Source organism: Gymnodraco acuticeps, unplaced genomic scaffold (genome assembly GCF_902827175.1).
Source record: "Gymnodraco acuticeps unplaced genomic scaffold, fGymAcu1.1, whole genome shotgun sequence".
Lineage (NCBI taxonomy): Eukaryota > Metazoa > Chordata > Actinopteri > Perciformes > Bathydraconidae > Gymnodraco > Gymnodraco acuticeps.
This window is the reverse complement of record NW_022989890.1, coordinates 2,019,152-2,031,650: the sequence shown is the minus strand read 5'-3', so window position 1 is coordinate 2,031,650 and position 12,499 is coordinate 2,019,152. Positions and strand designations below refer to the sequence as shown.

General features: G+C 41.1%; 1 protein-coding gene across 1 annotated transcript; it reads left to right on the top strand.

Annotated features, from left to right (window-relative positions):
* The first annotated feature begins 1,318 nt into the window (after nucleotides 1–1,318).
* Nucleotides 1,319–12,379, top strand: LOC117536182 (short transient receptor potential channel 3-like). Its single transcript, XM_034200954.1, has 14 exons — nucleotides 1,319–1,540; nucleotides 3,285–3,613; nucleotides 4,402–4,534; nucleotides 5,652–5,952; nucleotides 6,519–6,704; nucleotides 7,195–7,359; nucleotides 7,437–7,680; nucleotides 8,475–8,702; nucleotides 9,232–9,496; nucleotides 10,073–10,268; nucleotides 11,138–11,347; nucleotides 11,542–11,598; nucleotides 11,907–11,982; nucleotides 12,095–12,379. The coding sequence occupies exons 1-14, from the start codon at nucleotides 1,374–1,376 to the stop codon at nucleotides 12,238–12,240; spliced, it is 2,703 nt and encodes a 900-aa protein (XP_034056845.1). The 5' UTR covers nucleotides 1,319–1,373; the 3' UTR covers nucleotides 12,241–12,379.
* The last annotated feature ends 120 nt before the right edge of the window (nucleotides 12,380–12,499 follow it).

The window sequence follows — 12,499 nt, the reverse complement described above, 5'->3', positions numbered from 1 at the left end:
ATCTGGAAGTCTTACATTTTGGTTTAACTGAACATATTATGTAACATGACTTTGAGTGCGGTGTTTCTTTGCCTCGTGTGTTTTTGTTTGCGTTTGAAGGTTTTATTGACCCTGCCAATACACCCACACCGGACCACACAAAGAGCCAGAGCTCCTAATGTGTTATCAGCAGAATCAGTGGCCCTAAAACAGGCAGACATAACATGACCATCCAGCTGCCTGTCCCTCATCTCCCCCCCCCCCCCAATAACAGTGTGTATGTTTGAGCTGACAGTGTTTATATCCAGATCTGGGGTCTGTTCTGTTCTGAGGAGGAAGTCTTAACAAAAACTTACACCGTGACATTCGTCAGAGTTTACCCCCTTTCACCCTGCCATCCTCCTTGTTAAAAGTTACGCTCTTATACGTCATTAAACGTCCAAAGTGACTTATCTTCAGCAATCAGGGCCTTAAAAGGAAATTATCACGGATACAAACATAAATTAGGAGCTCTGCTTTATCAGATCTTTGGATGTTGGCATGTCGGCGTGATACAATGGGGTGTATTATGTGGAAACAGCTTGAAATGAGAGGGAGAGGTAACACATTTGACTAAATACTGGACTCATCTTAGAGTGTCGGGCCTGCTGTAAATAGATACTAAATTGCTTGCTTCAAATTTCAAGCATGTATAACCTCAAACACATTGGAGTATAATATATGTATACGTACGTGTTTCTGTGTTTGCGTGTGTATTTTAAGCGTGTGTGTGTGCATGGTGGGAAGTTGTTTTCCCACACTGGTCAAGCATACAGGAAGCAAAGTCTAATGGGAATATAAACCCTGAGGAACCTCATCTGCCGTTTATCAGTCATCAGTTACTCCTGCATGCATGTGCACCCGCACGCACGCACGCACACACACACACACACACACACACACACACACACACACACACACACACACACACACACACACACACACACACACACACGTCAACATGTTCTCTAAACACTGCGGTTTAAAATAGCATTTTACAACCCTAGCATACAAAACCGTTGCCGAAACACACAACATTTTCAGAATACACTTGTTCTTGTTTATCAACCATGCAGACGAGCCAACATTCACAACACTAATGTAGGGAGTCATTTAAATCAGTAAAGCAACAAAAAAAACGAATCAGAAAGTTGATTTAGCTGAAACAATAAGGCTACTGGTGAAAATAGCCATGTATCAGCAGTAGCATCAGCTGACCTCCACATCTGTATATAGATCATAAAAGTATAGTGGGACCCAGAAGGATGCATTCTTTCTCAAGGACACGGAAAAGTAGAGGGGGCAGGGCGACGGGAGAGTCAGAGTGTGCCACGGACACTTGACGACTGCTTCATATGAACCAGGACCCTCCACTGTGGATCTCCTCCAGGATGAACCACAGACCGCCCCTCAGCAGCCGGCCGGCGGTCTGCAGCGACAGCCCCCGGGCCCGCAGCCGGGATAACCTGCTGGTGTGCAAGGACTTCGGAGAGGAAAACTGTTGCTCTGGACGATGCCTTGGGTGAGTCTCTCATCAACATCCCATACGCAGACAGATGTGCATGTGTGTGTTAATCTAATGCTGGTTTGTTTACATAACAGGTTGTTGTTATATATAGATAATGTATATAACATTATATAGCATATAACATTACATGTCATTTGTTAGACGCTTTTATCCAATGCGACTTACATACATTCAGTACTGTGGACAATCCCCACAGGAGCAATTTGGGTTGAAGTGTCTTGCCCAGGGATACAACGACATGCTGACTGCAGTGGGACTCGAACTTGCTATCCCCTGATTTGAAGTCCATCATACTATGGACGGGTGGCGCAGTGGTCTGTGCATCCGATCATCAGATCAAGGGGGAGTGCTGGGGAACTCCAGTTCGAAACCCGCTCCTGCCGCCACTGCGTCAGGCCGTTGTGTCCTTGGGCAAGACACTTCACCCGGATTTGCTCCTGTGGGTAATATCCACAGTACATGTATAATACCAATGTGTACCTGTAAAAGCGCCTCGATGACTTCGAGGCGTGAAGATGGATGGTGTGGCGCTGTGCAATGATCATCAGATCAAGGGGTGAAACCCGCTGCTGCTGCGTCTGTAAAGCCGGGGTGTCCTTGGGCAAGACACTTCACCTGAACTTGCTCCTGTGGGTATTGTCCACAGTATCTGACCATTGCATGTATCATATATGTGTAATGTGTGTATATGTAAAGCGCTTTGAGTCATTGATAAAGCGCTATAATAAATGTAAGGAATTATTATTATTATTACTATCCACTGAGCCACAGTCTTCCACTAACACAAGTTAATTACATATGAATTTAAGTTATCAAGTTAAAGCGTAAATAATGTCAACATGTCTGTAGCTAATCATTGACAGTTTTACCATTCATGGGAAACTCAAACTTTGATGAAGTTGATGGAGGTCAAAAGGATAACACTTGTACGTTTTTGGCTGTTACACAGCAGTATTTAAAGTCTTCAAATTCTTCCTGGTTTATCCTGTAAATCTGGTTTACAGCATGGCTCACTGTTTGAGACAGCAGCCTTCTCAGGTTGATCTCTGTTTACCCTGCACACTGTAAATGACTTATTTATATGAAAAACATTGTGATTGAACTATATTTTACATTACTTTAATTTTCTTTTCAACATTTTTGGAAAGTGGGGAGTGACATGGTTTTCTTCCAGTGTCTTCTAAAAAAGTTGAAGCCTTGAGTTGTTTTTCTAGATTTTGTTCACTACTGTGAACTTTGAAAGTATAACATTTATTTTTAAACTTGGCTTGTACATTTTATCTCTGTCGGTACCTATTATTAGACTTTAATCCAAACAATGGTCATTCCAGGGGAGTCAAGATTACAATTTCTACACAGTATTGTATCATTTTAAATACCTATTCCCATGTTGATCTGATGATGTATTTCTGTCAGAAATCAGATCAATCGACTTTAACCTATCCAAAAGGTTTTATTTTCAGGTATAAAATATCCCATATTATACCAAATAAAACTTGCAGCACATAACTTGAGGTGTTTTTTAAGACATGTGTAAACTGCATTTGTACTGGTATCCCCACCACGAGTAGAATAAATCATTAAACTCTCTAAACAGCATTTAAGTAACTATCTTAGTTGTAAAATGTGAACCTGCAAACATGTAACTGATGAGTGTTTCTCCAGAGGGTTTATGTGCTTGTATAAGTGACGATGTAGATGTGATATACTGTGTGTTTATGTCCCCTGACTCTGGCAGCCACAGCAGCTCAGAGAGACAGCTCGTGGCCCCTCTCGGTGCAGTGAAACGACGCCAGGCGCTTCGTGGTCCAACCTACATGTTCTCTGCTCCCTCCATCAGCCCGTCAGAGGTTGAGCAGCGCTTCCTGGAGGCGGCTGAGTACGGCAACATACCAGAGGTGCGGCGCATGATGCTCCACCTGCCACACTTGAACGTCAACGCTGTGGACTACATGGGCCAGAATGCATTGCAGCTGGCTGTGTCTAACGAACATCTGGAGGTGACGGAGCTGCTGCTGGGGAGGGCGGATCTGGCCAGAGTGGGTGACGCCCTCCTGTTAGCCATCAGTAAGATGTGTACATTTGTGCATGTTTGTATACAAAGGCCAACAAACACTGAGAGGCCATCTTCTGCTTTTTGGGGTTTTCCCTTTCCTGTAGTGTGTCATATAGGTTTTAGTGCATGTTAATGGTCTGCAAAGGCTAAAATCCCAAAGTTCCCTCCAGAGGGAGTTTCTCTCCAACACACTTCCCCCCCTGCCTGAAAAGCCTCAATTGTAGTCCTTTTGTTACTTCCGTTAGATAGTGACATCTCTAAGCGGTTGACCAATCACAACAGAGCCGGCCAGCTAACCAATCAGATCAGACTGGGCTCTGGTTCAGAAAGGGGTTGTAAAGAGGTGCAGTACCACAGGCAGTATGAGAAAAATAAAGACCCTTTTGAACATTAAAGCATATAAACATGAACCTGAAAAAGAGCATTATATGTCCTCTTTAATAGAGTTAATCACACGTGTCAGAAAGCTGACACTGCAGTTCTCTCCAGGGGTCAAACGATGTATTTTTTTTTAAAGATGTCAGAGCAGATGACAAACCTTACTGTGCGCCATGTTTGACGTTTTATTTAATTAAACCTAAAATGGCTCTTCCACCGAATATCTTAAATCTTACATATCAATCTAGAGCACCATAGTTAGTGGAAATCAAAATAAAATGCACATACAAGCACCCTTGTTATAGCTATATTAATACAACATTATATCTGGGTTTACGGTTTGTGTGTGTGTGTGTGTGTGTGTGTGTGTGTGTGTGTGTGTGTGTGTGTGTGTATGTGTGTGTGTGTGTGTGCATTGCAGGTAAAGGTTATGTTCGTATCACAGAGGCCTTGTTGTGTCACCCTGCGTTTAGAGATGCCCATCGTCTGACAGGGAGCCCCGCTCAAGCAGACATGTTGGACGACTTCTACGCTTACGATGAGGACGGGACGAGGTAGGGCATTTGAAGGAAATCATTAAAGAATGTTGTGCCTTCTAACAGCAGAGAAACAGCAGCTAAATAACTGAATGTCCTGACATGTGGGACAACCTGAACGTCTCTGTTTAAAAGGCTGTTAGTGCGTACGACTGAAACAGAGACTTAACCACCCCAGAATAAAGCGAATTGTTGTCTATAGACTTTGGTTTTGGTATGGTTTATCAAACTTAACATGTGGATTTGTGAGCTTCGGAGCTGCTGTTGGCAGATGTTGTTATTTTTTTGGACTAGGGCTGAAATGATCACAATCCTGATATTGGATATTTGGCTGTTCTTATATCTTAGCAGTGGATAGAGCGTAGGTGTTCGGATCAGGTGGTCACAGGTTCAAACCCCACTGCAGTCAGCATGTCGTTGTGTCCCTGGGCAAGACACTTCACCCCAAATTGCTCCTCTGGGGATTGTCCACAGTATTGAGTATGTAAGTCGCTTTTGATAAAAGCGTCTAACAAGTGACATGTCATGATACTGACTTATATTGCTGCATATGGTAGGACTAATTGTTTCTATGTATTTATTTGTTACATTAGGTTGTACAAAGACAGAAAAGCAATGTTAATGGCCTGATGTTCCCTTACAGATGACCCTAGTCACTTCCACACAGTGGGGCATACAGCCTATTAATAAAACACTGACAGCCTATTGAATGGGTTGTCGGCAAACACTCCCAAAGGAGTTGGAATTGGGACTGGGAAAAGTTGGATTGGTCCATTCCTACTTTGGACAGAGCCAGCCCTTTCCCCGCCAATTTGAACTATATGATGACAAGATCTATCAAATCAAATCAAATCAGGTTTTATTTATATAGCACATTTTAAAAACGATTTTTGGTCGAGCCAAAGTGCTGTACATGCAAATAATAAATAACACATTACTACAGTCGCAAACAGAAGACAATAAATTACAACAGCAAATATAAAAATCAAACACAGGGAAATGTCATAAGTCGTGCTCCGCTCTGACTAGAAGGCCAGGGAGAAGAAGTGAGTTTTTAGTGTTGATTTAAAAACCCCTAGGGTCTGGGCCGACCTCTATGTAAATGTACATGGTCTTTATGTTTTCCTCCCTACAGGTTCTCTCATGACGTTACTCCAGTGATCCTTGCAGCGCACTGCCAAGAGTATGAGATTGTTCACACCCTGCTGAGTAAAGGGGCTCACATCGATCATCCTCACGATTACTTCTGCGGCTGCGACTCCTGTAACTACCAGCAGCAGTTTGACTCCTTCAGTCACTCGCGATCGCGGATCAATGCCTACAGAGGCCTCGCCAGCCCTGCCTACCTCTCCCTGTCCAACGAGGACCCGGTGCTGGCCGCCCTGGAGCTCAGCAGCGAACTGGCCATGCTGGCTAATATTGAGAAAGAATTCAAGGTACTAAAAACATTAATTAAAACTTAATTTTGTCATGTCTCTGCCAACCAGCTGCCAGTAAACACAAGAACATTTTATGAGCCTTTAGAAAGGAAGCAGACACAGAAGGGATCTTGTAGTCACTTCGTTTTTTTAACACACATATTTAACAACTGTAATTATGACTGGCCTACAGTAGGATTGTATACTGTACAATAAATAAATGTCCCAATCTAAACCATGATTAATTTACACAATTAATTATGTAGCCCATTTTTCTTGGTATACAAATAAACTTTACCTTAATTTTCACTATAAAAATGTAAATAGGTTTTGATGTAAAAAAAGTCTAATAAGTGACTATTTAAAGCCAAAGAAGTGATTGAGTTATTACGTTATTACCCTACTGATAAAAAAAACATGTTGCTAACTACGTTTCTGTGGTGACATTGTTAAAATCCCAAGCTGTGGAAAATTAGAACATATTTCACAAAGCATATTTTCCGCGAGCATCAGAAGATATCTCCTGCAGTACATCTTGTATATTTCACTCACTAATGACATTTTTTCATCATTGTGTTTTGTAGAACGACTACTGTTGTCTGTCCACCCAGTGTAAGGACTATGTGGTCGGCCTCCTGGATCTGTGCCGCAGCACTGAGGAGGTGGAGGCCATACTGAGCGGAGAAACTGACTCTGAAGACAACTACGATCTACCAGGTCGCCCCTCCCTCACACGGCTCAAATTAGCCATCAAATACGAACTCAAAAAGGTTAGAGTGCTCGCAAACCAGCAATGACAGAAAAGGCAAGAGAGAGCTCATGTTTTTGGATCAAAATATAACTACACGTGCAAAATGCCTTATCTCACAGTGTTAACAACATCAGTAATCATTTGTGTATCCTTTCTATGGTTCTGGTACATCCTTCCACCAAGTTCCATAAAACTTGGGCCTATAATTTTACAGTAATCCTGCTCATAACCAAACAGCATAGCCACCTTAGCGAAGGTAATTACAACAAAAAGCAACATTTTTAAACAAGTCAAGCAAACATAATCATGAAATAAATTGATGACACTAATAGTTTCATCTCTACCAGTTCATCACGATGGTTCTGTCTCACAGTGCCTCTATGGCCGATTCCTCTTATAATGTAAGGGTCAAATTAGAGTCGAGGCAGCATATCTTTACGTATTTTCTCTAACATATTGTCCATAAACCCTGTGTTTCCTTGTCTCCTCTGTAATGTCTATCCCCTCAGTTTGTGGCTCATCCTAACTGCCAGCAGCAGCTGCTGAGTATCTGGTATGAGAATCTGCCCGGCCTGAGACAACAAACCACTGCCACCAAACTGCTGGTGGTGCTGGCCGTGGCGATAGGACTGCCTGGACTGGCTGTGGCTTACCTGGTCGCTCCGTGCAGCAGAGTATGTAACTCCCAAATACTTTACATTTTATTCACTGCTGGACATTTATCTCATCCTCCTATTCTTTTATTTCTCAGGTGGGGAAAGTGATGCGTAGCCCCTTCATGAAATTTGTGGCCCACGCCTCATCTTTTACTATTTTTCTGGGTCTTCTGATCATGAACGCTGCTGACCGTTTCGCAGGCGCCACCCTGTTGGCAAATATGACCCACCATGATCTCCAAGGAGAACACAATCTTAACTCTGACCCGCTGATGCTCTACCGCATGACCACCTCACCCTTCACATGGATGGAGATCCTCATCATTTCATGGGTCATGGGTGAGCATGAGGCAATGATTAAAGAGGAAGGTTGTGTCCTCCTTCAGCCAGGTCTCCAAAACATTTGGAAGGAAATGGCGTGTAGACAATAATGTTCTGAGGGAAACGTTTTCCCTTCCTGTAGTGTGTTATATGCGTAGGTTTTTGTGCATGTAAATAGTCTGCAAAGTCTAAAACTCAAAGTTCTCTCCAGAGGGAGTTTCTCTCCCCCAAAACCAAACACTGAAGCTTACAAGTAGATTTGTTGCTTAAACATAAATGGTTTAGTTTCAAATAACAACCTACCGTTCAAAACAGTGAGAATCCTTGAGAGAATTGAGGCTTAAGGATAGTTTAGCTGTATGGGACTTTTGTATGTGACAGGGTTGTATCATATATGTACCTTGTGGGGGCTTACTCATTGTACCCCGGCTCAGAACCAAACACGCCGAAGCTGCTTTTAGTTTTTATGCTCCCCACAAATGGAATAAACTTCAAGAAAACCTGAGGTCTTCACCAACGTTGAGTTCTTTTAAGTTGAGGCTAAAAACACTACTTTTTACAGCTGTTTACCCAGAAGCCTTTTACCTTGTTTTAGCACCTACCGTATTTACAATGTTGTTTTTAAACTATTCTGTATCTCTTTTATGCATGGTTTTTATGAATCTGTTATTCCATTATGTTTATTTATTGTGTTTCTTTCTGTTGTCTTATTATTAAGTGTTAATGATGACGTAAAGCACTTTGAATTGCCTCTGTGTCTGAAAATGTGCTATATAAATAAACGTACCTTACCTTACCTTGTGCCACTGCAGGTATGATCTGGACTGAGGTGAAGGAGATCTGGAGTCAAGGCCCAGGGGAGTATTTCGTTGAACCGTGGAACTTCCTGGACTTTGGGATGCTGGCAATCTTCCTCGCCTCCTTCAGCTGCCGTTTATCCACCCTGAGACACGCTGACTTAGCCCAGACCTATGTACACACACACTACACGACACTGATTAATGTCACACTGCCCCCCGAGATAAACTACTTTACACTGGGTGAGCATGCTCAGACCGCCATCATTTATTTAATGTATACACAGATAGAGTGAGTTAGCAGGAGGCGGTACATATGGGAGCACATGTGACGTGTGTTGGCTTTGGACTCTGAACACCAATAGTCCGTCTGATTTCCTCTGTTATTGTTGTATGATAAAATAGAACAATTTTAGACTAATCATATTTAACAAAAATAGCTTTCTTGAAGGCAATTGACTGGTTCCCAACTGATCTGGATTGTGACTTCTTAAAATACACAAAGTCTACTTATAGCACAAATATGTATTGGATAATTGTTGAAGGCCAGAAGAGGAAATAATATCCAAAGTTATAACAAAAATAGCAAAGATTTGTGAAATGTACCCAAACAAGCTTTTTTAGCCCAATGATCATAACAAGTCTAGATGAAGTGGCGTTCTTACATAAATGCTCTGTCAAAATGGATAATGTTGTGTCCTGGTTAACTTGATTTACAAATAGTAGTGTACAAGAGTCAGTCAGAGTATATTAACGTTTACTGTTTTTGCAGCACGTATATACTGGGTGCCTTCGGATCCCCAGCTGGTATCGGAGGGTCTGTACGCGGTGGCCGTGGTGCTGAGCTTCTCTCGCATCGCTTACATCCTACCGGCCAATGAGAGCTTCGGTCCACTGCAGATCTCTCTGGGGAGGACTGTCAAGGACATCTTCAAGTTCATGGTCATCTTCATCCTGGTCTTTCTGGCGTTCATGATTGGCATGTTCAACCTGTACTCCTATTACCTTGGGGCAAAGCAGAATGATGCCTTCACCACGTGAGAGACACCTGCATCTGTTCGCACATGCTTTTAGGGTTTTCTACCTTCAAGGAGATATTTATGTTACATTCAAACATTCACTGTTTTAGCCCTGAAATGCAGCTTGCAAGAGATTCACTTTGAAATATTTACCTGGCACTGGTTGTGGACACAGGCTGTCAGCATTACAACCAAAAACTGATTTTTCTGTCTCAGATTATATGATATGACTGATTTTCAGAGGCTGGATGATTATAAATACATGCCATATTTTCAAATAAAAGATCAATTAAATCAAATTCATTATTAAATTAAAAATAAATGTAAATGTTCAGTCAGATATGTCTAATCCCCTCAACTTGATTGTGACCAATTTGTGTCAAATAGTTTTGGTGACCCGACTCCATGGTTTGTCTTTAGTTATAATTAAGGAAAACAAAATGTATTCTTGTACATACAGAAGGAAAATGACCTTTCTTCCGTTCTCACAGTGTCTTTAACATCTCAGTCCTGATGATTAATGGTTTGTTTGAATTCAAAAATAACTTTGTTTCTCTTGTCTCTCTCCACTTCCTCCTCTGTGCGTTCGTCTAGCTTGGAGGAGAGTTTCAAGACGTTGTTCTGGGCTATTTTTGGACTGTCTGAGGTCAAATCTGTCGTGATCAATAACGGGCACAAATTCATCGAGAACATTGGTTACGTGCTGTACGGGGTTTACAACGTTACCATGGTGATAGTACTGCTCAACATGCTCATCGCCATGATCAACAGCTCCTTCCAGGAGATCGAGGTTCGTCAGCAAAACACAAAAATCATCATGTGCTTAATTTACAAGCTCACAAACAAAGACAGAATCCTGAGACAGCCTTACCTGCCCTCACATGTAGCATATTCTATTGATATATTTGTTCAGTTTTTGTCAGGGAAGATAACATTTAGTTAAACGCCAATACTATATTTTAGGTTCAACACAAGATTTCGATTGAGGTATGTAGCCTACTCAATTGCAATAAAAGTATCCTTATTTTATAAACATGTTTTTGCTATAAAATAAACCTTGCACTTGCAACTGACTTAGCTTTGCATTTGCTCCACAAATGTATTTTTGTTTGTTTTGCAGATCAAATGTGTACTTTTTTATTTTTTTTAAAGTTTTGGCAAACATACGCAAAGGGTATTCTGTTTTTTTTAAACAAATCAATAGTTACTTCATGTCTGTATGCGGAAGTATTAAGGAACAGCCTGGCAGCTGATTAGCTTAGCTTGAAACCACTAGCATGGTGCAATGATTTCATGAAGTTGTGAAAGGTAACCAGCAGAGACCAGACCAAGAAATAGTCAGGAACATAACCCCTCTTTAAAAACCACGTCTTTCTGTGCCCTTTAAACGGAATGAACAAACAAGTTTATTTAGTGTTAACTTAACTACTGAGCTTTAGAGGTGCTCCTTTTTCTGTTTCCAGTCTTTTTGCTAAGCTAAGCTAATCGCCTCATGGCTGTAGGTTCATATTGGCGGTAAAAACTCAGAGAACGATATCAGTGTTCTTATAAAACTCTTGGCAACAAAGTGCATAAGCGTATCAAAATGAAATAGCTTGATGTGTGTGTATTTATCTTTTTAACCTGTTGGTTTTACCTTTGTTTTTCTATCTGCTTTAGGATGATGCTGATGTTGAGTGGAAGTTTGCTCGGGCCAAACTCTGGTTCTCTTACTTTGAGGAGGGAAGGACGCTCCCAGTACCTTTCAACCTGGTCCCCAGTCCAAAGTCCATGCTGGGACTGGCTACAGGCATCAAGTCCCTGCTGCAGCTGCTCCAGCAGTATGTGGCAGGACACAGTGAGGAGAAAAATGAGACACAGTTAAATCAGGTACCACACAATAATGAAAGTGAACAAATGTACACAGCTTTTATACAGTAGAAAGAACAAAATATGACATTTTGTGGAGTGTTAGAGGCAGAGCCTGAGCACCTCCAAGTGGTTTTACTGCTGCACCACAGGCTCCACTTCAGACCAGAAGACTGAGAAATATCAACTGAATTAACGATAGCTTAATTTTACAGCTCGGAGAAGTAAAAAGTTCTGGATTTGATGGATCAACTAGCTCATCCAGATATCAGGTATGTACATTTCTAACATTTTAGACAAACATATTTTACTCTTTAGCAACTCTCAAGAATTAGATGTTATACGTATATATTTTTTAATTGAAATGTTCATACAAAATGATAAATTGCTACTCTACAAACCTAAACAGCAATAAACTAGGATTTACATTTACAAAATAATGGTTTGAGTTTTAGTAAAAAAAGTTTTACATTTTTCACTATATAATCATTTTAAATGGGACTACATCTTAGGTTTGCCTAGATACTATTAATTTTTCCTGTTAAAAGAATTTGAGCACTTTTTCTATCTCAATTTGCAGAAGATCATGAAGCGTCTAATAAAGCGTTATATCATCAAAGCCCAAGCAGACAAAGAGAGTGACGAGATCACTGAAGGTAAAAAATGCACAATGATTCTGAAACTATACATCTACTCTCCTCTAAATTGTATACTTTCCATTTTGAAGTGAAATGTCTCCTTTACATGTTCTGTTTTTTTTTTCTTCAGGCGAGCTTAAAGAGATCAAGCAGGACATCTCCAGTCTGCGGTATGAGCTGCTGGAGGAGAAATCTCAAAACACAGAGACACTGGAAGGTCTGCTGAGGAGGCTCGCAGAGATCAGCACACCTTCAGCAACACTGCCAGTATCCTAGACTTGTACATAAAACTGAACATGTTTAGGTGCCTGTTCTCCATCATTGGCTGTAGATACAGTGTGATAGTGTCAAAACATTTATATAAAATAAAAATGTATTTATGTGAATGTTAAATTAAAATGTAGCTTGCAGAATACATGATTATGTGTTGTTTGTTTGTTTATAATACACACAAAGGACTGCTGTAGAGAGCACATCTTATTTGGAGAAACAACGTTCATGCACATTAAAAACATTTAGTGATATGATAAGGGCT